At 49.7% G+C, this 26,719-nt stretch overlaps 1 protein-coding gene across 3 annotated transcripts in view; it reads right to left on the bottom strand.

Moving 5' to 3' along the window:
- Window positions 1-26,719, bottom strand: part of rev3l (REV3 like, DNA directed polymerase zeta catalytic subunit) — a 50,243-nt gene that overhangs the window by 20,309 nt on the left and 3,215 nt on the right. The window contains exons 2-8 of one of the 3 annotated variants that reach the window (XM_082976806.1): window positions 10,216-10,268; window positions 6,068-6,257; window positions 5,645-5,719; window positions 3,834-3,997; window positions 1,879-2,017; window positions 1,274-1,368; window positions 46-150 (exon numbers count right to left, since the gene is read on the bottom strand). In XM_082976806.1, the coding sequence (XP_082832932.1) occupies window positions 46-150; window positions 1,274-1,368; window positions 1,879-2,017; window positions 3,834-3,997; window positions 5,645-5,719; window positions 6,068-6,257; window positions 10,216-10,219 (772 nt within the window). In that variant the 5' untranslated portion in view covers window positions 10,220-10,268. The remainder of the gene's footprint in view (window positions 1-45; window positions 151-1,273; window positions 1,369-1,878; window positions 2,018-3,833; window positions 3,998-5,644; window positions 5,720-6,067; window positions 6,258-10,215; window positions 10,269-26,719) is intronic. The other 2 variants (XM_082976804.1, XM_082976805.1) reach the window with 2 other exon arrangements.

Raw genomic sequence — 26,719 nt, 5'->3', positions numbered from 1 at the left:
TCACCCTGTGACCGTGGGGGTCTCTGAGATGACTGGTTCACTCACCCTGTGACTGTGGGGTCTCCATCTGAGATGACTGGTTCTTCTCTCGTCGTCTCTGCTTCTCATCCTCCCAGATGGCCTGCAGGCCAGGGTTGCTGCCAATCTGATCTGCACACACACAGTGTCGGCATAGATCAGTCGGTTGAATGAGGGCCTCTGCATTTCCCATCTACAGTTGGTTGAATGAGGGCCTTTGTTTCAAAGAGTACATTGACGCACGCAAAGTTAAAGAGCTCAGATCACCACTAACCACTCAAAACTGGACAAGAGCTCGAAATCAGAATCATTCCTCAAACCATTTCCTTTTCAACTGCGAGTTTGTATGTCTGTTTTTTGGGCAGATGGAAAATCTACTTGCTGAAGGCACATATGTGGACTGCCCTGGCGTGACCCCCTTTCTGCCAGATAATGGTGTGTGTGTGTGTGTGTGTGTGTGTGTGTGTGTGTGTGTGTGTGTGTGTGTGTGTGTGTGTGTGTGTGTGTGTTTCCCACACTCCATATTCTGAGCACAGCTAATCTAAAACACAACCAAGCACTTTGTTTCTGCTGTGTCATTCTGTTCCTAACATTTATCACGAATAGCAGAAAGGCTGTAGAAATAGTTCATACTGGATTGAGATACTATAAGGTCTGGGAAAACATTCCAATGCAAGACGCGTATTCGCGCATGTTTTTAACGGAATGTTCTCTTTTTGCTTTATGTTCCCTGCTCTTCCATCCTACACCCCCGTTTCTCTCTCCCTCGCTCCCCCCCCCTCCCCTCCCTCACAGAAGGTCTGAGGCAGACGAGACTACAGAGAGACAGGGTGAGTGGACAGTGTTTGTTTTGGCCCGGGTGGTCACTGATCTAACGCTCTCATGTGCTGGAGAGCAGGAGACTGGCAGTGGGGTGAGAGACAGACTGTTTGATCTGGAGAAGGCCTCCATCGCTCATCTGGGTTACATCGGCAGGGGTCCCAAATGGAACCCTATATAGGGCTCCTATAGGGCTCCGGTCAAAAAAGTAGTGCACTACATAGGGAATAGGTTGCCATTTGAGACGCAACTGAGGTTTGACGAGGAAAAGCCTTCATTCCTCGACCGTGTCGCATAGTCAGAGCAGTGGAGTCATTCACCAACCCGTTCCCTCAGTCTCTCCTCATGCGTCTGTCGGAACGTCTGACTGGCGGTTTTATATATATATATATATATGACTAAAAGATGTTGTTTCCCAGTTTCTCGCCGTCCTTACTCTCTATCTCCAGACGGTTGAGGATGTCTACAGCCACAGCATCCACTTCCAGCTCACATGTGCTCTGTTTCTCCACATCCTCCAAGACCAGGGAACTGCATCAGAGAGACAGAGAGAGAGAGAGAGACAGAGACAGAGACAGAGACAGAGACAGAGAGAGAGAGACAGAGACAGAGACAGAGACAGAGACAGAGACAGAGAGAGAGAGAGAGAGAGAGAGAGAGAGAGAGAGAGAGAGAGAGAGAGAGAGAGAGAGACAGAGAGACAGAGAGACAGAGAGACAGAGAGACAGAGAGACAGAGAGACAGAGAGACAGAGAGACAGAGAGAGAGAGAGAGAGAGAGAGAGAGAGAGAGAGAGAGAGAGAGGGAGACAGAGAGACAGAGAGACAGAGAGACAGAGAGAGAGGGAGCGAAATGGAGAAAGAAAGAAGGAGATAATGCAGATTGGGCGAGCGAGAGAGCAAGAGGTGAGCACACAACATGGATATACACATTACACACCAAATCCTACACGGAAAGAAATGTACAGACAAGACCTACAAACACAACGCTGCATATGCCCACAACATGTAATTGGAGCCGGTCTGTGCTGGCGTGGCTCACCAGGCTATGGCATCATCCTCCCAGCGGACAAACATGCCTCCCAGCGTACTGTCACTCAGTTTGGAGGTACAGGGGCTCTTCAAGGGGCTGGTGCCTGGCCTGCTGCTGCAGCCCTGGCGATCTGGGGGAAATCCCTCTGCTTAAGAGACACGTGCACACACAGACACACAAAAACATGTGAATCATGTGTTGTAAACCAGTCCGCAGATAGTGTCTTCAACATACAGCAAAATGCAAAAAGAAAAGCATACCAGCTCAGTATTTTCCAATTTATTTGGATCTACACAGCTTTCTAAAATCCCAGGTCTTTTGTCATCGTCTTCACTTGATCCCAGATTACAAACCCCCTTTCAACTAGGTGTTGTACAAAGAAGAATATAAGCAGGTGTACATTATCACAGAGTTTTAGTCCCTTTGTACTTTTTGGTTCTTTGCAACCCATTTTCCATTGATTGCATCAGAATCCAGGAAGTGGCCCTCTCTTTGTCTGGGAGAGCGTTGCGTGAACATTGTTAAGAACCTGTTCATCTGAAGCCGGGGGGGAGGGGGTCCTGGCCTATTCATTAACCCTTCCATGCATGGTGGTGTCATGCTGGGTTCTGCCTTCCCTGGCCCAGGAGACTCGCTCAGGCATGAAGACAACTGCAGAGCGGAGATACCTGTCCCATCTCGGCTCAGCACGGCCCGGGATTAGCGCTTAGTAAGCCTTAGTCGAGATCAAACAGAAAATGGCCAATCTACCGCTTTATTCCCAACCATCAGGCGTAGACGAGTGTGAAGCCAAGGCTAAGTTCAACCCTTAGATCCGGGAAACCTTCCTGCTCCTCCAATCCCACTGTGACACCTCCCCCCTGTTCTACCACTCTCGCCCTGCTACTGCGAGGCGCCTAGCGAGTCACAGGTTCACGTCCTGGGATGACGGGAGGAAATCTGACTGCCACGGCCCTCAACACTCTCCAGCCTCACCGGAGAGATATCGATTGTCCCAGCTCGGCTAGCTGCCTGTGGTTTTGTTTTGGTTGGCAGAGGCGATGTGGGACGTAATATTAATACTAAACAGCTGTGTACAGTGCAAGTTCAATCAACAGCCCGAGTTCAACAGGTCATAAGTAAACACATCCATATTCCAGCCCTTGCTGTTCATTTCTCTAGATTGATGGCTGGGTGTTTATCCAACTCAGGTGAAAAAACAGGTATGCAGCAGCAGTACCAAGAATGTGCTTCAGGCTCCTGGATCGGGGGACGGACGGACGACGGACGGACGACGGACGGGTCGTCGGTCTAGCGTTCTATTCTGGATCTTCTGTGTACCTTCACTTCTTGTTAGGTATGCTCAACAGGCTTGCAGTGTTCCAGAATGCTAGTTATTCCTCTAGTCTGCCACGGACCCCATTACTTCCAGTCTTCTCCCGCACTCTTTTCTTCCGCTCTAAACTTTACTGTGTGTTGGTGAGGTGTCATCTTTGAAGAAGTCCACCTTTTTAAAAGAATTTTATGGAAAGCCTGTCAGGTCTTTGTAAAGCAAGGGTGTTACCTGCTAGCCACTTAGCAAATTACACACTGACCAGGATGCATTAGGAGGATAAGGTGTGTGTGTGTGTGTGTGTGTGTGAGAGAGAGATAGAAAGAGAACTACAGCGGCTGCCCGAAGCATCTCAAGGCCATCGTAAAGAACACAAATACATCACGACAAAGCATGGCAGCTCTTCCTCTCTAACACACCCCACCGAGCCAGTATGTCCAGTCATAGCTCTGGACTGTTACGACTGGGCATACTGCGCACCCCTCAGCCACACCTAACAGGCAACAGTCGTACCCATGACTGCTTGAAAAAGAGAAGGGGGGGGGGGGGGGGACAGCAACAAATAAAACGGTGTGCCGCAACACCACTCAGCAGGTCACCGGTTTGTAACAAGGTTCCTAAGCAGCCTACTCCGTTCCTGTCCGTCCCTTACCTCTGCACGGCTGTCTCCGGCGGAACTTGACGGCTCCCAGGTTGACCAGGTTCATGCCGTACAGGTTGTAGTCGATGAACAGCTGCAGCAGGTAGGGGATGTGGGCCTCGTGGGGCTGGTAGCTCTTGTTCATCACAGCGCCTCCTTGTAACAGCTCACACACCCTGGAACCACACACACACACACACACACACGGTTTTACGTTGGATTAGATGTACGCTATTGTACGCTATTCCTAGACATGTACTTTGCATCCAGAAAAAGCTGTGTGTTCCAAAAAGAGTCGGAGAGGCTTTCATTCCAGAGTTTGATATGCTTTCATTCAAAAAACACAGTCACCTTGTAGTCCGAGTCGCTGGAAAACAACTGTGACAACACGCAATTTTACTTTTCAAACCTGAAACGTCCCGCCAGTCTTTTGGTCGGTCCTATATCCATAATAATAATGTAGGCCACAGTGACAGTTCCCCTTTAAAGGTCAGAGCGGAGAGAGTTGATTGATTCAGTGATTGATCTGGAACAAGACAGGGGCTCATAACAGTCAGTCTGGCTGGGAGCAGACAGTTTGCCAGTTAGTCTCTCTCTCCTCCCTCAGTGTCTCTCGCTCGCTCTCCTCCCTCGGTATCACTCGCTCGCTCTCTCCTCTGTCCCGTCTCTCGGAATCAGTGCAGTAGCACGACTCCACTCACAGTAACTGATAGCTTCAGCAGCTAAATAACAGCCGGTGCACGCACGCACGCACGCACGCACGCACGCACGCACGCACGCACGCACGCACGCACGCACGCACGCACGCACGCACGCACGCACGCACGCACGCACGCACGCACGCACGCACGCACGCACGCACGCACGCACGCACGCACGCACGCACGCACGCACGCACGCACGCACGCACGCACGCACGCACGCACGCACGCACGCACGCACGCACGCACGCACGCACGCACGCACGCACGCACGCACGCACGCACGCACGCACGCACGCACGCACACACACACACACACACACACACACACACACACACACACACACACACACACACACACACACACACACACACACACACACACACACACACACACACACACACACACACACACACACACACACACACACACACACACACACACACACACACACACACACACACACACACACACACACACACACACACACACACACACACACACACACACACACACACACACACACACACACACACACACACACACACACACACACACACACACACACACACACACACACACACACACACACACACACACACACACACACACACACACACACACACACACACACACACACACACACACACACACACACACACACACACACACACACACACACACACACACACACACACACACACACACACACACACACACACACACACACACACACACACACACACACACACACACACACACACACACACACACACACACACACACACACACACACACACACACACACACACACACACACACACACACACACACACACACACACACACCAGACACGTACTCGCTCTGTCTCTCTGTCTCAAAACACACACACACCGCGAGAGCTCTGTACTACATAAGCGGGCCGATCAATATCAGCAGAATGAGCATCATAGTCATGTCCACACAGGCTAGCCTACAGACAGAGAGCATAGCCCTCTCTAACAACAGGAACACATTGCGAATGTTAACATATAGGCTATTACAGCTCCAACTAAAAAAAAAAAAACACAGACTGGTGAGAAATGCAAGCTAAGGCAAAAACAGTAGAACACGCTCCTCACCTTTTGACCATCTGAGGATTGTACAGATAGATCTTCATAAACTTCTTCTCCATGGCATGGTATCCATAAAAAGGCCTGTGGGGGGGGGGAGACACAGAAGAACCTCTTGGGAAAACAACACAATACAGACTTCACCTACCATTCACCTTCTAACATAACATGTGAGCCTTCAGACTCTGCCCCTTTCTCAATGTGTCTTTTCTTGATTCCTCGTGTCTTCTCTCCTCGCCTCCTACTCAAAACCCATAGGAGGAGAATGCCCTAGGGGAGGAACCTTGGGTCATCTCCTCCAATGAGGTTTGATGAAGGAAGCGAGGAAACAGGATGGGAGGAAAACCAAATTAAGAAAGAGCCTCCGCCGTGTACCGAGTGACCCTACTAAGGAACAGTGGTCTAGTTAAAAGAGAGGGAGCGGAGACTTACATGCCGGAGACCAGTGCCACCTTGAAGACGTGCTGTGTGTTGGAGGAGGGGTTTCCCATGGACACGTTGAGGGCCCTGTCGACGCTGAAGGCCACCTGACGCAGGTAGCGATCCGCCTGCTGCCCATAGCCATCGTAGGGCACATAGAGGTAGGGGAAGATGCCATGGAGGTGGAGACAGGTCTTCTGACCTGAGAGAGCGAGAGGGAGAGAGAGTCAGTCTGCTTGAGACAGTGGTAGGCTAATCCTTCATTCACCGTGGAGAAATCCTTGGGAATTGAACAAACAATGTTCTGTGGTCAGAGGCGATAGGATGGCCGTTCGCGTTGGTCCGCCTCGTCCTTCAGACAGAGGGTGTGTGTTCATGTGGCAGAGCTACTGTGTCAAACTCAAAAAGAAAGTTGGTTACCTCAACCCATAGTAACAAATGTGAAAACAGGCACAGAGTCAAAACACAAAGCCACTCGGCATTATACAGCGATATAAAACTAAATTCAAGTAGTAGTCAGACTCCTAGTTCATTTACACAAAAAGCAAAAGCGGGCCGACTTTAAACAACATATTTACAGCCGGTGACATGACTGATTTTACTAAGATACTATTAATACTAGACATGCACACAAGGGAGACAGATTGGCCTCTCTACTGAGGGAAGAAAGAGAGGGGGGGGTCCAGTAAAATAGCTCGTACACACTTTCCAACCGCGGGAAGAGAAATGCCGCCATCCAGCCCTGCTCAGACAGACTGATGAAAAACAACAAAAGGTCTGTAAAAGGAGCCTTGAATCATGAGTGCGAGCCACCACGATGTCTAGCCGGTCATTACTAACCAACTGGATAGTAGACGGGGGACTGTCTCCACGAGGGGGATGTCTAGCCGGTCATTACTAACCAACTGGATAGTAGACGGGGGACTGTCTCCACGAGGGGGATGTCTAGCCGGTCATTACTAACCAACTGGATAGTAGACGGGGGACGGGTGTGGAAATAAATAAATATTCTGTGTGACAGAACTAAAAAGGAAGCCAAGCCATCGAGACCATGCAGACCAGATGAGACGGAAGGACTGACAGCAGGAGGAAGCAGTACAGAGCTTCACCGCCCCAGCACCTACAGAGCCTCTCCTCTCCCACACGTCAGCCCCATCTGTCCGCTAGGAAACCCGGGCACGCGCTCAACACAGAGAACGCCACACGGCCCCTTAATATCACCATTTGTAGGGGAATTGAGGAGGGGCGGGGGAGGGGTTGTTGTGGGTAATGGAGTTCTATTATTTTTTTTGGGGGGGGGGGGGGGGCGCTTTGGCACTGTAGTCTCCACCCAGCCTGGCCCTGCCCGCTGCATGACAGATGCTGTCAAGTGCAATGCCGCTGCAGTCCGCAGTTCCCCGGGCCCAATTGTTCAATCTGAACCCGTGGCATAGAGTATTTCTGCAGAGAAAACAGCCTGCGCAAAAACAACATCCTACGTATCTCTGCAACCATGCAGAGGGTGACACAGGAAGTGGTGAAAATATGCGGAGAAACAGACAGGGTTATGTCATCGTGAGGTGAGTGAGGGCAAACGGACAGCGCCAACCAAGAGAAAGCAGCTCTCCAGGGAAACCCCTTACAGACGACAGTGGCAAACACAGCATGTGAATTGCTTTCAGTTTCGGCACACGGGCATCAACAAGGCGAGCAGACCAGACCGGTGAATAACCCTTCGCGTCTACATAGAACGGCCTAATCGGACATCCGATCCTTTCACCACCACAGAAACAGACAGTCAAGGCAGGATAAGTGCACTAGGCAGTGTGTCTTCTCTAAGGACAGACAGACAGACAGGTAGACTGGCATGGAGCCAGTTGGGGGCGGAAAGGGCAGACAAAAGGAGCTGTGAGGTAGGCTAGGTACAGTTGGGAACGTGTGTGTGTGTGTGTGTGTGTGGGGGGGGGGGGGGGGGGGGGTGTATGTGCCTTGCTAGCGAACACAGTCGTGGCACACAGACACACACAGCCAAAGCCATTGGTGAAGCTGCTACTGCAGTTGCTAGGTAACGGAAGCCGGCAAGCAGCACAAGCCCCTGACAGACAGCGGGGAAATATAAACAAGTGATTCTTTCCACCCAGCTGGCCGGTAAGGAGCGAGAGGAAATAAGAAAGATAGAGGAAAGGAGAGGGAGCGAGAGAGACACACAGAGACAGAAAAATAAAGTGAGAGAGGGAGAGAAAAAGAGAGGTAGATATAGTCTCTCTTTCTAAAAGAGAGAGAGTGTGAGAAAGAGATTGAGATCGAAAGTGAGAGTCTCTCTTTAAGGGACCGAGAGAGAGAGACAGATTCTCTCTCGGTCTCTTAGAGAGACTGAGTGAGTGAGTAAGAAAGAGAGTGAGAGAGAGTAAGAGAGAGAGGAAATGAAAGAGGGAGTTGTGACTGACTGAGGTCTAGGCCCTAGGGCTGTTCTCTCTCTTTCTCTTCCTGTCTGAGTAGAGCGTAGTCCCCAGCCACCCATCAGCTCCTGAACGCCCCCCCGACCGAGCGGAGCTCCCTGATTTGTTAAAGGGAGGGAGGACCAGACCAGGAGAAGGGAACTGTGGGGCTACTGCAGACAGGGCCCTATCATAGAGGACGCAACATTGTAGCCGTCCCATTATGGCATCTACTAGAGCATGGTCAGCACAACTGAGGACATCTCCATTTTGAAGTAGTCCATTTTATTCTTCTTCTACGAGTTGGTAAACAAACTGAAAGAGTTCACACTGCCACCGGGAGTGCATTGTTTGAACAGCAATAAAGCCCAAGTCTGTGAATTACTGCCACGTTTGCTCACAAGTATAATTCATTGGCTGATCCCTCCTGATGACCTGGATGGAATTATGTGATCCTTCCTTAACCCATAGGAAGTCCCACCCAGTTAACTACTTCAAAATGGTGAAAGTCCTCAATGGCGCTGTCCATGCTAAAGCAGGGCACTAGAGTCCTCTATAGAAACTATCTACAGGAAGGAACATGGAGGCAGAGATGATGATTCTCCCTCTCCTCCTCCAGGTCTGCAGCAGGCAGCGGGTCTGAATGACTCAGCATTACAGCAGCAGCTCCAGTCTGTCAGTACTGTAGAGTTACAGTCAGAGTGCTGCCTGCTAGCTGCTACTGTACACTGCTGCTGTACACTGCTGCTGTCTGTGAAGGAACGCACAGACAGACAGAGACACAGACAGACAGACAGACAGACAGACGTGGATCCCTCCAGCCAGACAGCAGTCTATAGGAGTCCCTCTCACTGCATGGAGCAGCGCTCTTAATAAATATGGAAATTAGCTTGTGTGTATGTGTGTGAGAGTTTGCATGCACGTGTGTGCGCAACTAGCCACTCAGATCCTCCATCTTGATGAATACCCATTCATGCTTTCGCTGGACTGGACCTGATTGATTGCAGGAAGCTCCGGGGTCACACAGAACAAGAGTGTGGAGCTGTATAGAACCCTTCTCTCTGTACAATTTGGGCCCTGAGGCACAACCCACAGATGAATGTAGCTTCGGCGTGAGGGGGAGTCTGGGAGGGAGCGAGGGATGCAGGGGGAGGGCAAGTCCCTCTTAGTTGGGGGTCTGTAGGGGGTAACGTCCCCTCTGCTATTGCCTCTGGGCCAGAGTAATAAAGAACATGGACAAAACTTGGTTAGGGATTGGGACTGTGGATTATGGACACAAATACCAACTGGGTTGTACAGTAACAAGAAAAAATAAAGCCAAGATGTTCTAGTGAGTTGAGAGAACAGAACCGAACACCGTGGAAGAGAGGCTCGTCAACACAGCCTGAGCCCACGTCGAGGACATAATATCTGCCTGGTCATGAACCCAGTCCCTTCCACTGTAGGGAGAATAGCGGGGAGACGAAAGGTTCATGGAAACCTAACACTGGTATCTCAACATCTGGCGAGAGCCTCCTGCATCGTCCGTCTCAATGCCAGGGCACTAGGGTGCGGGCAGCGACAGAAGAGGGTGGGGGTGGAGAGCGAGCGAGCGAAGTGTAAGAGGGGGCGAGAGAAAGAAATAGCGAAACAGAGTGTAAGAAAGAGAGAGTAAGAAGTAGAGAGAGAACGATCAGAGGGAAAGGCAGAGCAAGTTAGACTGAGGGAGAGACGCACCTGGCATCATCAAATCTAACCCCCTACCCATTATGCTGCTTCATAAGAGTCACGGTTTCCCTCCATCCCTGCCAGAGCACCTGCAACAAAACAAAAAGAGAGAGGGAGAACCTCACAGCCCAACCCACCAGCGGCCTGACATCTTCCCATAGCCCCGTATGGTATGGAGAGAAGAAGGGACGGATGGCAGGAACAAACTAATGGGTGCCGCATGAAGATACTGTCGATCAATAAAGCTTCTGCTTGCTTAGCAAAGATCTGCACCATCATTTATCTTCCCGTCCTTCTAATGAGTTTTAAATGCGGGCGGGTGCGTCATAACTCCTCGCACAGACACACGGCCGTTCTAAAATACATCCCAGTAAACGCGGGGGGGGGGGGGGGGGGGGGGGGGTGTTTGTGTGTGTGTGTGTGTGTGTGTCTCGTTTTACATTAGACTTCAGGGTAATAAAAACGGGAGTGTGTTGTGGGGGATATCGATGTGCCGTGCCCGTCTCTGGTCCACGTCGTGGGCACGGCGTCACCCATGGGGGAGGGAGGGTGTCCGCGTGTCGAATCTCACGCGACGGTTCAGTTCCTCGGGTTCGCTACAGACGCCGTCCTGCACCACACGACACGAGGGGGGGGGGGAATACTTGTTTGAGGAGGGAGAGAACAGAGACTGCAGTGAAGGGAAGAGGAGAAAGAAAAGAGATGAATGACTACTTTAAATCCCATTGCTCTAGTCGGAGGGGTTTATTCCAGTCACCCGCTTGGGGGGGTGGGGGGGGCGTAGAAATGTATGCCGCTTCTTTATAAACTATACTGAACAAAAATATTAAAAAACGCAGCATGCAACAATTTCAAATATTTTACTGGGTTACAGTTCAGGAAATCAGTCAAATGAAATACCTGCATTAGGCTCTAAATATCGATGGATTTCACATGACTGGTACTACAGATATGCATCCTTTGGTCACAGACACCTGAAAATAAAACAGTAGGGGCGTGGATCAGACCACCACTTCCCTCATGCAGCACATTGCATAGAGATGACCAGGCTGTTGTTTGTGGCCTGTGGAATGTTGTCCCACTCTTCAACGGCTGTGCGCAGTTTCTGGATATTGGCAGGAACTGGAACACGCGGTCAAACGCGTCGATCCAGAGCATCCCAAACATGCTCAATGGGTGACATGTCTGGTGAGTATGCGGGCCATTGACGGACTGGGACATTTTCAGCTTCCAGGAATTGTGTACAGTTCCTTGTGACATGGGGCCGTGCATTATCATGCTGAAATATGAGGTGGTGGCAGCGGATGAATGGCACGACAATGGGCCTCAGGATCTCGTCACGGTTTCTCTGTGCATTCAAATTGCCATCGATAAAATTCAATTGTGTTTGTCTAACTTATGCCAGCCCATACCATAATCCCACCGCCACCATGGGGCACTCTGTTCACAACGTTGACATCAGCAAACCGCTCGCCCACACAACGTTGACATCAGAAAACCCCTCGCCCTCACAACGTTGACATCAGAAAACCCCTCGCCCTCACAACGTTGACATCAGCAAATTGCTCGCCCACACAACGCCATACAAGTGGTATGCGGTTGGGAGGCCGGTTGGAGGTACTGCCAAATTCTCTAAAACGATGTTGGTAGATGGCTTATGGTAGAGAATTTAAATTCTCTGGCAACAGCGCAGGTGGACATTCCTGCAGTCAGCATGCCATGTGCATCCTCCCTCATAACTACAGACATCTGTGGCATTGTGTTGTGTGACAAAAATGCACATTTTACAGTGGCCTTTTATTATCCCCAGCACAAGGTGCACCTGTGTAATGATCATGCCGTTTAATCAGCTTCTTGATATGCCACACCTGTCACGTGGATGGATTATCTTGGCAAAGGAGAAATGCTCACCAACAGGGATATAAACACATCTGTGCACAACATTTGATGGAAATAAGCTTTTGGTGCGTATGGAACATTTCTGGGACCTTTCATATCAGCTCATGAAACATGGGACCAACACTTTCCATGTTGTGTTTCTATATTTTTTCAGTATAACTGGCCAGCATGGTGTAAAGGTCTTCTAGCAGACACTACTTGATGCTAGTCCTGGGTGAGACTATTGAAATGCTGCCAGGACAGCAATTTATGAAGTGGTGTTTGGTGGCATGCAGGAGGAGTAAACAGTGTGTTTGCCATGCTGTGGAGAGACTCTGATCACACTGTGCCTATGTGTGTGTGTGTGTGTGTGTGTGTGGTAGAGACACTCAGAGAGGAGGAGGAGGAGAGAGGCAGACATCGAGGCGGGGTGCTGCTATTTTTGGCCTTGCCTGGCTGCGAGGAGCGAGTCTGCTGATGAGCAGAGCAGAGGTGGAGAGGACACAGACAGGGGCTGCTGAGCAAGGAGATGAGCATGTTGATCTATTTACAGCTCTACCTAGCCCTGTGCCCCATTCATACACCGCTGTATAGCCTGTACTGTGCCTGTGACTCTGTGTGTGTTGCTCATTAACTACCCTCTGTTCGGATACCCCGCCCACTGCCACCCCCTCCTCCCCATACACCATCCTCCTCAAACCCCCTCCATCACACACACACACACACACCACTGCAATAGATAATGCACAAAGATAATGCACACCGGGTCCCTTCAATCACCTATCCTTCAAAATGCTTATGCAAATTGGTTTGTTTTAGAGCGACAGAGAATAAACAAAGGCGTGAGGGTAGGCCTTTTATGGGCACCTCACCCTCTTTCACTCAGAATAGTACACTGCCGCAGCTTCCTGCTCTGCAACCTTCCATGTTCTTTGCTTTACACAGTTGGCCACGTCTCCAGATCGGAGTCCGACACGACCGACACAGAAATCTCTCCGGTCCTGCCCGAAATTCCACAGAGTGGCAAAACCAGGAACAGCTGTTCGCTCACTGACCACCCTGTTCTGTAAATGCCTCGTCCGCCATTCGTTGAACACCTAACATCTCCTATACAGTGGTTTAACCAGGCGTATTCGTCACGGACTGCATCCAGATCGGATTCCCAACACAGGCCAGTGTCTTCAGCTGTGTCCTCAGGCCTCCAATAGAAATCAGCGTAAGAGGCTGGTAGCCCTGAAATGCTTCCCTTCCACCGTCAGTGTGTCACAGCTTCCATTGTGTCATTGCTAGGAGCCAGAAGCCTCCCTGGCTGAGGTGACTTCATGCTGGGAGAGAGAGACTGGTGGTCCCCGGGCCAAACCTGGAGCAGACAGCAGAATCCTCCCTGTGACTGCGCTGTGTTTTCCCTCTCCACAGCCAAGGCCTGTCCTGGCAGACCGCCTGACTCCTGAGCACAGAGTGGGGCAAACAAGTCACTGGATGTCGATTCCCAGCTCTCAGCGAGGGATTTCCTACAGCATTCCCAGTTGTTCCTTCCCATGTCCCGTAACCCCCAGACAGTCCTTACCTAGTCCAGTCCTGAGGCAGACAAAAGCCCAAAAGTCTTTATGAAATCTCTTCAAGGGAATTCCTAGATCGTTCCCAGACAGCCCTTACCTACAGTCCTGACTGAGGCATGAAACACCTCTTAAGTCTTTGTGAAGCTCCAGACTGCTGGGTTCGGTAGACATCCCTGGCACTTCAGCGCGGTGAGGAACAAACAGACCAGACGGCCCTGCCAACCAGTGCCAGTCAGGAGTGTTAACAGATGGCCAACCACCCAGCCTCACGCGGAACCTGCGGAACACACACACCCACAAAAAAACCCAGCAGAATACAATATCAGGTTTTATTTTGTCTCTGACTGAGGAGTGTCACAACAGCACATTCTTCTCCAGACCTCATGGGTATAGGCCTATGTTGTGAGACTCCATCCTAGTGGAAGATGTAGGTGGCTGGGCAGTGAGCAGGGGCCCCCCTTCCGCTACCATCCATCTCCGGTGTGGGATACGAGTGGCGGTAACAGGCCCCAGTTCATTCATCCAGCGACGGTGTGACGGCACTAATGATCCCAGTACAGCGGATTAACAGCACAGGCCTCCATGCCCTCTGGTGTGTCAAAGCAGGGGCGCACACACGCACGCAGTGTTGCAGTCATTTAGCCGTGGCGCAGCACCGCGGCAAAATCATTGCCGCTAAGGCAAAAAATAAAAATATGGAACACAAAATAATATTTTGAAGATCCAAGAACAGTGAACAGTCCACATTGACTTTTCCTCTTTAAAACAATGAATCGAAAAAACAAAATAACCCCATAGTAGAATAGTATATCTATGTTGTGTGTTCTATGCGAGAGAAATAGGCTATTCCTCTCGAGGTGTATTCCAGTTGCGAGTGCCATTGGGAGGGAAACATGCATTCTGACAAGCAATCCATGCACAACAACGCTTAATGCAATTACGGGAGAAATAGCCGTTTTAAAATGGCCTTTGTTAAAAAGAGGGAGATCCAGCTTTCCATTCCTACTTTATTCCTGAGTGCATAGGGGAGAGTGGGGCTAAATGTAACACCTGTCTATTGTAGGGTAACTTGGGGTAAAAAAAGAAAATCCACCCTACCTCAAATACATTTTTGGGGGAGTAACTTCAATTGTGATGAGACGGATGACGTTTTTTTGTTGAGCAAGAGTGGCAACCAGGGAAAGTGTTGGGGGGAGAATGGTGACATGAAGTGGTTTCTGTGAGAAGTACAGGCAGGGGGTGTTTTACCCCACGTTACCCTAACAGATACCTACATTATAGGTCACTGTGTTCATGCAATTTTTTGGAACATAAAATTCATCAATATGATGCTAACTAGTTAAAAGATCACATTCGGGGCCTCCTGAGTGGAGCAGTGGTCTAAGGCACTGCGTCGCAGTGCTAGCTGTGCCACTACAGATTCTGGGTTCGAGTCCAAGCTATGTCGCAGCCGGCCGCGACCGGGAGACCCACAATTGGCCCAACGTCGTCCGGGTTAGAGGAGGGTTTGGCCGGCAGGGATGTCCTTGTCCCATCGCGCACTAGCGACTCCTGTGGCGGGCCGGGCGCCACAGCACCAATACGTTTCCTCCGACATACTGGTGCGGCTGGCTTCCGGGTTAAGTGGGCATTTTGTCAAGAAGCAGTGCAGCTTGGTTGGGTTGTGTTTCGGAGGGCGCACGGCTCTCGACCTTCGCCTCTCCTGAGTCCGTACGGGAGTTGCAGCGATGAGACAAGACTGCAACTACCAATTGGGAAGAAAAAAGGGTAATTTTTTTTTAATAAAAATAGATCACATTCGGGATTGAGCTAATGATTAGCCCAATAGGGTAAATGCAGATAGGCAACTTGGTCCTTCAACTATATTTATTTATAGCCACTATGCTGCATCAGTTGGGCAACAGGTGATAATGCTAATTGCTTATGGTATACCTGATAATATGGATGGGCTATATGTTGGGCTGGGAATTGCCAGGGACTTCACGATACGATATTATTATGATACTTTGGTGCTGATACGATATTTATTGAGATTCTGCCGATTCTATATGTATTGTGATTCGATACTGTGATTTTATTGCATTTCGATGTTCCAAACATATTGCTCACCATGTGTCTGCTGCAGAGGGACAAGAGAGAGACATGAGAAAACCACATTTTGATCGGTCATGGAAATAAAAAGTGCTGAAAACAAATTAGCTCCCTATTTAAAAAGGAGAACAAGCTATGAAGGAAAAATACTGGAGTTTTGGTGCAGGTACAGTCAACTAGTGCAAAAATAATATTGCGATATTGTCAAAATGATACATCTTCAAAAATTATATCCCGATATGCAACTACCCTCCACCCCCCCCCACCCCCCCAGTCACTAGCTATATGCACGGTCAAATACGTTAAAATAATTTTAGCAAACAATTTTAACAATATGTTATTGGGCTCATTTCATTTTGAAGTGAAAAGTCAGCAGAACTGAGCTCGTCATTCCTTCTCCATAAAAATGCTGTGACCTTCTCCCCCACTGATACGCATATTTCCAGAGGAAACACACACACACACACACACACACACACACACACACATCCCCCCTGGGGGGGGACAGGAATATAAGTCCAAGCAGTCAGAGATGTCTCACAGCGGGAAGGAAATACTATGACTGGGGAATAACCAGGATAGTAGGTCCATCAGCTGGACCACTAAGACCACCATCGCCGTAGCAACATGCCTGTACAGACTCTTCTTTATCCAGGGTGAGTCATCGCTGCACAGCTGCCCAATGTCAGACGTGGTGAGATAGACAAATCGATGACCTTTCAATGAGCATCACCTGCACCCCGGCACACCTGTCTCAACCAGTCGCATTAATCAGGTGGGCTAGAAGGGTGTGTGTGTGTGTGTGTGTGTGTGTGTGTGTATCTGCCAGACCTGTGCGATTAGTGCGACGGCAGCCTGTCGATCGATGTCCTGCCAGCTCTGGCTGTGCTCACACAAACATGTTCAATCAATCAAAGTCTGCACGCCCAACCACCTCAAGAAGCGACGGGTGCAAGTGAGCCATAAGATACAAAAACCTGAGAAGGTGAGGAGGCCAAATGACTAACATTCCACGGGGAGTGTCTTTATTAGCGGGATAGAATGACAGAACGGTAGCGAGAGAAGGAGGAAGAGAGAGACAGAGAGGGGATACAGTCCGGCTCGCTACCACTGCAGTGGGTGACCGTCGCAGTGACACGCGCAGGTCCACAGAACCACAGCCCACACGAGACCGACAGACTGAACCAGGACCTGGTTTCTGTGGCTTGACCTTCGCTCCCTCACCGCTCTGTGTGTTATTGTGGTCCAGTCCTCTCGCCTACTCCATGTTTATATTTGTGGCCCGCTAATACCAGTGGCCCTCTGAGCCTCTAGCTACAGTCGAGGGGGGGAAGACTATTACTAGCAGGCTGAAGAACTCTGCCACCAGGGCAGCTTTATTCCCCACATAGTCCGGACACAAAGCCACATCGGTCTGACCACAGACCCAAGCACTATGCTTAATGATGAGGAGCGTCAGAGGAGGACAGACCAGAACAGCACAGCCTGGGGGCAGGACAGAACCCACTGGAGATGCAACGACAACTGGAGGACGGGAAGAGGAGGAGGAGACGGAGAGGAGAGAGGGGGCTGTGAAGTGCATTATGCTAGTATGCCAACACTGAGGCAGAGGCCACACATCCAAAACCACCTGTCCAGTCAGATTAGAAAGCCCCGACTTCTCTCTCTCTCTCTCTCTCTCTCCCTCCCTGCATCTTCACTAATGTCTTCCACCGTGTTGGAGCTCAGGTATGTGACCGTGGCTCAGGGCGATGAAGGAGGGGTGTCAGGGTGAGAGGCCGATGAACTTGACAGGGTCAGGGAGGGTAGATCCAGTCCCACACGCATCACTGACCGGGACCCCCCCCCCCTAAACAGGACACAGGAACACAATGTGACATGACACCTGCAGGGAAAGGTCGTCTCTGACACTGGAAGAGAGGGAGTAGCTGTGGAAAAAGGAAGAAAGGAAGGTGGGTGGGGAATTAGGAAGAGAGAGAAATTGGTTCTGCAGGAACTGATTGAACAGTAGGTAGAGGAGAACAAAGGGACAGAAGAGGGAGCGAGGGGAGAGGGAGAGCACAGGGAAAGAGAAAGAGCGAGAGAAAGAACGAGACAAAGGAGAGGGGAAGAGCGAGTGGAGGAGCGCGAGAGAAAGCGCGAGAGCGATAGAGAGAACGAGCGAGAGAGAGGGAGGGAGGGTGAAAGAGCACGAGAAGAGCTCCACAGAGTGACCAGCGGGTAGGGTATCCTCCGTGTCTGCGGCTCTCAGTCTGACAGCAGTGTGTAGACTAGCCTGACGACACACACACACACGGCAGGGAATGAACAGCGTCGGGGAATGACTTCTCTCCCTGCATCTTCAGGTATGTGACTGTGGCTCAGGGTGAACTTGACAGGGTCAGGGAGAGTAGAGCACGGGGAGGGCAGCTGCAGTCCCACATGCATCTCTGACCTAGTCACGTTCTGAACAGGACACAGGAACACAAAGTGACATGACACCTGCCGGGACAGGTCGTCTCTGACACACGGAGAGAGAAAGTAGCTGTGGAAAAAGGAACAAAAAATAAATAAAGGGGGGGGGGGGGAGAATTAGGAAGAGAGAGAAATTGGATCTGCAGGAACGGATTGCACAGTAGGTAGAGGAGAACAGAGAGGGAAAGGCCGGCGTAGGCAGACCTGGCTCTCAAGAGAAGTCATTTTGTGGGCAGTGTGCACACAGCCTGAGGTGGAAACTGAGCTGCACTTCCTAATCTCCTGCCAAATGTATGACCATATTAGAGACACATATTTCCCTCAGATTACACAGACCCACAAAGAATTCGAAAACAAACCCAAGTTCAATAAACTCCCATATCTACTGGGGGAAATACCACAGTGTGCCATCACGGCAGCAAGATGTGTGACCTGTTGCCACAAGGGCAACCAGTGAAGAACAAAATCCATTGTAAATACAACCTATATTTATGTTTATTTATCTTCCCCTTTTGTACGTTAACTACTTGCACATAATATAACATTTGAAATGTCTTTGCTCTTTTGTGAGTGTAATGTTTACTGTTCGTTTTGATTTCACTTTTGTTTCATATCTACTTCACTTGCTTGGGCAATGTTAACATACGTTTCCCATTCCAATAAAGCCCTGAGAGAAGAGAGAGAAGTGACCAGCGGGTAGGGTATCCTCTGTGTCTGCAGCTCCCAGTCTGACAGAAGTGTGTAGACTAGCCTTACGACACACACACACACACACACACACACACACACACACCAGGGGATGAACAGCATCACTGTGAACACTCAATATGTAAGACCACACATGCTGCTGGTTGACCATTAGCCTGGACGCTTCTGTACTAACAAGCAGTCTGATATTCCAACCCAGGCAATTAAAAATACAGACACATTTGGTGTTAGAGAACGTAAATATTCATTTCGTCAGAAACTGCCAAGCAGTCTGGACTGGAGAGCGACTGTGAAATTGTAAATAAAATGACAAATGGATACCCTTGTTCCACGGCAGTCAACAGAACAAAGGGAGACCGACGGCGTCTGAATCCGAATTGAACTTTGCGATGAAATAATATATTATGTAAATGTCTTCCCTTGAGATATTAAAAAATGTGAGAGGTGGAATCAAATGAAGCTATTGTGTTTCCAGCCTAATGTGCTAGCTAGACCAAGTGTTGCACACGATCTACCGTAGGCTAGTGCTGTGGCTAATATCAGAATGGCCCGGAAGCCATCTCCATCCAATGATAAAGAGAGCGAGAGGAGAGAGCGAGTGAGGAGAGGAGAAAGAGAGAGAGAGAGAGAGGAGAGGAGAAAGTGAGTGAGGAGGAGGAGAAAGAGCGAGAGAGGAGAGGAGAAAGAGAGAGAGAGCGAGAGAGGAGAGGAGAAAGTGAGTGAGGAGGAGGAGAAAGAGCGAGAGAGGAGAGGAGAAAGCGAGTGAGGAGAGGAGAAAGGAGAAAGAGGAAAAAGAGAGGAGAAAGAAAGAGGGGGAGAGAGACAGGTAGATAAGAGAGAAATAAAGGAAGGGGAGAGAGAGAGAGAGAGAGAGAGCGAGCAAGGTACCACGACAACAGCCATCAACATCCAAATCTGAGTTGTCACCAGCGTTGTTTGTACGCTCCAGTGTCTGCCCGTGTCCGAAACGCCCTGATCAAGATAAAAACACAGCCAGACAACAGGACATTTTCCCTTAACAGGTCTGCGTGCCCATTTTCAGCACGTCGAAATTTGATATTCACGGCATGTCTCTGTGCCACACATCACACAGCGTTGGGGAGGCGTGATTGGTGCATTAGACGAGCGAGACTCCCTTCCTCCCTCTAACACACACACACACCAAATTGCAGCCGATATAGTGCTGTGAGGGAAAATAAGGTAGCTAGGAGAACAAAGGGGATATGGGGAACAGGTTTAGACATTTCCCTTCAAGAAAAAAAACGGATGCTTTTTATAAAGAGGGGCAGGCATGAAACTCTTCTAAAATGAAGACAGCAGCAGAAGACCACGTTCTGGTCGACCCAGAATCTCAGTGTTTCATGTAGCCCCCCCTTCACTGTGCTCCTCCAGCACTGACAGAACAGAAAGAAGCAAGCTTGGTTGCCTTTAAAAACAAAAAAAAAACAAGCCGGGCTATTTTTAGAGCCAGCCAGAATTCCCCACCCCCCTTTAATAAGCCTGCTTTCATACACACTGTGTACAGTGGAACTGTGGAATTAAAAATTGATCTCAAGACATGCCGTTTGGTCTTCACAGGCACATTGAGATGCGGGTCCTCACAAGGAAGGGGAGCGTAGAATGGGGTGTTCAGAAAGCAGGGCTTTCCGTTCAGAAAGCAGGGCTTTCCTGTCGTAGCTACAGCTTCAAAACAGAAAGCTGCAGTCCTACTTCTCCGTCCCCAATGGCAGATACATAAGACCTACCGATAAGAATTTAATCCATGCGCGTGCGCGCGCGCGTGCGTGCGTGCGTGCGTGCGTGCGTGCGTGCGTGCGTGCGTGTGTGTGTGTGTGTGTGGTGTTTTATCAACATCCAGATTGAAGGCACAGCATAACAGGTTCAAAGCATTCCAGTCCAGGCTCTTTCTCTGCCAAATGATTTCATTCTTTTAAAATAAGATCTTCAAAATCTGCCTGAAACACTACAGTTTTCCATACAACAGTGAGTGAGTGGCCTGGGGGACAGAGAGCCTGAATGGCCCGTGCAGGGCCCCTCTCCCTCAGTCCTCTAACGTAGGGACAAAGAGCCCGGAGAAGAGAGGAAGGGTCGGAACACTCAGAAGCAACCCAAAGTGACCCAACTCCACGTGCCAACACTGGACCAGAGCGGGACCACACAGGCAGTACCTGCTTTTTAGGGACTCCCTGCATTCAAAGAACACAAGCCCACTTAATATCCCAACACAACCGTTGGCAGGGAGACAGCCCACAGTTACTGAGCACTCCACATCAAACGAGAAGAACACAGGCGTATTTCATAAAGTACCGGGGGAGGAAGAGAGAAAAAAAGGAGGCATTTCCTGGCCTGACGCTTGCGACCAACGCAAGTAATCCAGCCCAGCTTCAGTCAGGGACTAATCGCATTACCTCACCGGCAGGCAGCAGTAAAAGCTGACCGAAGACACATACGAGGCCTACTGATGAGAGCAACAACAGCCCGCTGATATCCCCACAGGCCCATAGTACTGCCTAGAATGTGGTTAGGGCAGGTGTTTAAGGACAGAAGTCCCATGTCTGCTATAGTCCCGGATGTGGTAGAGAGAGCTTGGCTGGTCCGTCCGTCCGTCTGTTGTCTGGCTGGGTGGGTGTCCGTCTGTTACGTCGACCTCCCCATCAGCCTGGAGGTAAATGTCTGTGGCTCAGTCAGTCAGTGGGATTTGCAGCCAGCAGACGTATTTACCAGCAGCGAGCGGTAGACCTGGCCGGCCACCTCCACCTCTGTGTGTGTTATTAACACAGCATGTCTCCTATTGATTAGACCCAGCCAAAATCAAACCGTGCAGAAAAGAGCTGCTCACTCAGACAATTAACCATCCAGCAGTGGCCTGTCAGAAGGTGGGAGGTGAAACACACACACACGAAGCTGGCTGGGCGAACCGTCATGGCGCGGCGCCTGCAGTAGTAAGGTGGAGCTCCTCAGACAGGTGCCAGTACCAGAGAGGAGAGGTGGCTGGTTTCTGCTTTCAAAATGGCACCCTATTCCCGATATATAGGTTCCCTGGTCCAAAGTAGTGCACTGTAAAAGGGAATAGGCTGCCATTTGTGATGCAGCATCCAGTGAGATCCTGGACTCCCTCTGGTGGAGTGACCTTGGCATGGCCGGAGGCCTGAGAGGAGAGCGCAACTAGAAAGCCCAACACCAATCAAGACTGACAGCACATAATAGTCCTACACACACACACACACACACACACACACCGGTCTGCAGCACCGTCTCAGATTCAGCCGAGCCCACCTTGAGGCGAGCCAGCCCAGAGGCCAGGCTACAGTGGCTGTGTAGTCCCATTCAACTCCCCTGTGCTAATGAATCCACCATCTATCACACAGATATACGGCCCACCGAAAAATATCAGCGTGGCCACCCCACCAAGGTTCCATCTCACTCGGGCACTGCAGACATCTCTTTCTCCTTTTTACCAGATCCACAAAATCCTGCCGTTAATTCAGCCGAAACAAATCACCTGGCAAAGTTGAGCGTAAAATGTTCCCCCTGTAAGCCATTAGTCAATTGACAAACTGAAATGAAAGGCTTTGCTGTGAGGCTGCGATTGTCTTTTCTGTTCACTGAAACCTGTCTAAGGTGAAGTCTGAGAGCTAGGTGGGTACAGACCTACAGTATGAAAGACCAGGGTGTCACCTAACTCCACCTGGGCGACAGAAAAGGATGGCAGGGACAATGACTAGCGCTGCAGCCCCACATCTCTGCCCTCGGCGGTGGCGACGCATTCAAAAAGCCACTGTAGAACCGGAGGGAGCTATTAAAGCCATCAATCACCCAGACCCGGGCGCTGCAGCAAGGGCATATGTGTACTGTACAGAAAAACCTCAGGAGAGAGAGAGAGAGAGAGAGAGAGGAAGCCGAGAGAGCAATCAGAGAGCAAGAGAGCACTCAGGAAAAACCTCCCCTCATACAAGACAAAAGGCACACAGTTCAGCTACAGGCCAGACTAAAAAAAGGTAGGCCTAGAACAGTTCAGCTACAGGCCAGACTAAAAAAGGTAGGCCTAGAACAGTTCAGCTACAGGCCAGAGTAAAAAAGGTAGGCCTAGAACAGTTCAGCTACAGGCCAGACTAAAAAAGGTAGGCCTAGAACAGTTCAGCTACAGGCCAGACTAAAAAAAGGTAGGCCTAGAACAGTTCAGCTACAGGCCAGACTAAAAAAAAGGTAGGCCTGGAACAGTTCAGCTACAGGCCAGACTAAAAAAGGTAGGCCTAGAACAGTTCAGCTACAGGCCAGACTAAAAAAAGGTAGGCCTAGAACAGTTCAGCTACAGGCCAGACTAAAAAAGGTAGGCCTAGAACAGTTCAGCTACAGGCCAGACTAAAAAAAAGTAGGCCTAGAACAGTTCAGCTACAGGCCAGACTAAAAAAAGGTAGGCCTAGAACAGTTCAGCTACAGGCCAGACTAAAAAAAAGGTAGGCCTGGAACAGTTCAGCTACAGGCCAGACTAAAAAAAAGGTAGGCCTGGAACAGTTCAGCTACAGGCCAGACTAAAAAAGGTAGGCCTAGAACAGTTCAGCTACAGGCCAGACTAAAAAAAAGGTAGGCCTGGAACAGTTCAGCTACAGGCCAGACTAAAAAAGGTAGGCCTAGAACAGTTCAGCTACAGGTTAAAGATTTAAGGTGTCCGCATGCTTCCCAGCTGAAACAGTTCAGAAGAGTTTGTGCATATATTATGACAACGTTGTGGCCTTTTTGTTCGTTTTGGACTTCGGTAAGGGTTTTCTCGGCTGTTCGGGCACAAAATAATTTCTTGAGGCAAGCCAAAGTCGGTAGCCGAAGTCTACGCCTCTTCGTCGGTGATTGGTCAACAGTAAGGATTTTTCAATAAAGTCTTTGTTGTCTTTCAACGAGAGACGAATCGTTTTCATGCACATTTTTTCATTGAGAAATACAGCACCAAACATCTTAGCTAGATGCAAAATTGCGCGACTAAGATCTCCTCAGCAAAAACGTCCAAATTAACGACAGACAATTTTGAGGAAGTGTGTCACTGGCTACGACGTCTCAAAATTGACAAAGAGCACTATTGCCGCTTTTTTTCTCATTTATCAAGCGAAGGTCTTTTAAGGGAGTATGCGAGCACACTCACTCCGAACTGAAGCATGCTGGTGCCTTTAAGAGTAAGCACGTAGTCTATAGCTCAGCTATGAGGTAAAGGCTAAAAAAGGTATATATCGCCTTGGCCACAGTACAGACTAAAAGGTATTCCGTTCTGCTTTATGTTAGAGGCTATAGGGATAACTCAGCTAGGCGGTAAAGGCATTGGCTACAGTAGTTATAGATTGAAAGTTCATTGTGATATAAACCTACCACCCCCAGTAACCGTTCAGCCACAGTCTAGAAGCAGCAGCAGGTGATCGGCATCATCACCCAGAGAAAGGGGTGGGGCCCATTCTTCAGCTTTAATGCACTGTAAATCCTCCATAGAGGCCACCTGCAGTATTAAAGCATTCAACGGACAAAAACAACCTCACTGATTTACACTTGATTGATACCCGTTGCATGGGGGGGGGGGGGGGGGGGGGGGGGTTAGTTTTCTAAGCTTTCAAAGTCCATCATGTGCCTGCGGAACCCTTTCAAACCAGATAGCACTTGTGGAATTCCAGGCTTGATGCGAGGCCCCTATGACAGAGACACGGCGTGGCATGGAGCGGAGCTGCTTCTTCACGACCACAAAGACACGACGAGGTGCCATTACTGTCTCCCATTACTCATGAGAGGGGCACTGATTGGACCACCTTGACGTACTAGGGAAGGAAGGCCCAAAGAGATGGAATGCATGACAAACAAAAGAACAACAGGCTTTTGTTAATGGTTAATGAGACCTGGACAGGCTGAGAGGGGCGTGTGTGTGTGTGTCTTCACTGGAAACCCCCCAACGGAAGGGCTTTTAAAGACCCGGGGCCCCAGTGTCTGGTGACAATAACATCACAGCCTCAGGATTATCAGGGGCCAGGGTTCATGCTGCTCTCTGCATTCACAGCAAACTCCTCTCTCACAGAGTAAGGCATTCCTCCCTGGCAGCTATTTTTTTGGCATCAAAACTAGTCGAAATTGGAACGAGCCTGGAAGGGAATGGATTCAACTGAGGGTAAAGGGACTAGGCCCACAAAAGACAGCCAACCATGTGGCTACAAAACATGAGAAATAAGTAGATAGCCGTATCCACGTTAAAGTAGCCTAATAAGAAACACAGGCCTAGGTTACATCTTGAGAATGCTAAAGAGTCCAATAAATAAATAAAAAAGGGGAGGTAGCAAATCAAGAGAAAAATGACCTTTTAACTAATGAGACGCCCGGTCTTTGAATCCCCCCCATTATCCTGTTGACGGTTCCAGGAGGAATTCCTTTAGACGGCATTAGAGTTCCCCTGGTGAGAGGTAAAGGGGGAGGAGGGAGGCAGGGGCCAGGAGGAGAGAGGGCTGGAGGGAGGCCCCGTGTTTTATCTCTCGCCGCTGTTCGCTGCTTGACCCCTCATTCAGGTCAATTGGTCATGCAAGTTTCCCCTCCCCTGCGCGCACACACACACACACACACACACACACACACACACACACACACACACACGAGCAACACAAACAAAAAAAACGGTTCCTGGCTGCCTCTCCCAGGCATTGAGGCAGTGAGAATGCCTGCTAGATCTAGTAAATCTAGCCTTGCTAGACATCAAGCAGGATCAATGCTGCCAGAGCTCAAAGACTGCAGCAAACTGCAACTCCCAGCAGTGTGGGAGAGACTCTGTATTTACCATGCATGGAAACTTCAATCAAGCCTGCCAGTGCTGCTCGAGCTGGCTGCTGCTGGCCTCTTACATATGCAATGAATTACTGATTACCACTGCATATTGTGCCCAAGCACTATCATTTGGCCTAAATGAGCAAAGATTGAGCGTGCTGAAAAGCAACGGAAACCATGGAAAGAACAGCATCAGCGTCTCCAGCGTTCCGTCATGCATATGGGTCCCCTGATGGACGTAGACAGGTAGCTAAGGCCTATAGAGGAGTACATTACATCATGTGCTGTGCAACCAGACAGCAGCACACCACTAGAACACCATGCTCTATTAGGGCCGGGGACTGGGCCTCAGGGGCTGGCCAACGAAGAGCAAGCAGACTAAGTGAAAACAGGAAGTGTGGTGTCGAGTGACAGAGGGCAGAATGGTGCGTCTCTCGTGTCTGCTCTGTGCACATGGCTCGTGTCAGGAGAGGACAGGGAGGGGTTAGAGAAACACCAGGTGCATGTCGCACAGGGCCACGCATGTAAACACACACACACACAGCCGAGCAAAACACACAACTTACTTTTTAGTCCAGCAACTCCCATAGAATGAGATCAGTGTTTAGGTTACATGACAGCTTTGAAAGCATTACAGACAAATGTAGACTAGCCTATTTATTGGCGTGTAGGGAGAAACAGAGACATGCCAACGTGTTATAGCTCGGCCCTGACGCATGTATACAAGACAGATGATTGTATTACCTTTGTGTGGGTGTCTGTGACCCATTTCCAGTCTATTCTTTTTAACACTAGAAAAGCCTGCCATCTTTTGGACGTCAACAGTCAAAAAAAATATAATACATTTCATATACGCTAGTGCAAAAAAATGAAAAATAAATAATTTGGTTGTGTCTATGAAGGTACAGTAACATAAACCGGGGGTCGGTCAAGCCTTGGATGCCGATTGTCTGAAAACCGTGGTATACGGGACAACATACCACAGGTATGGATGCAAAACTATTGTTTACTGTTCTAATTACGGCGGTAACCTGTTTATAATAGCAATAAGGAACCTATGGGGTTTGTGG

Source organism: Salmo salar, chromosome 06 (genome assembly GCF_965601325.2).
Source record: "Salmo salar chromosome 06, fSalSal1, whole genome shotgun sequence".
Taxonomy (NCBI): domain Eukaryota; kingdom Metazoa; phylum Chordata; class Actinopteri; order Salmoniformes; family Salmonidae; genus Salmo; species Salmo salar.
This window is presented reverse-complemented; position numbering and strand designations above follow the sequence as displayed.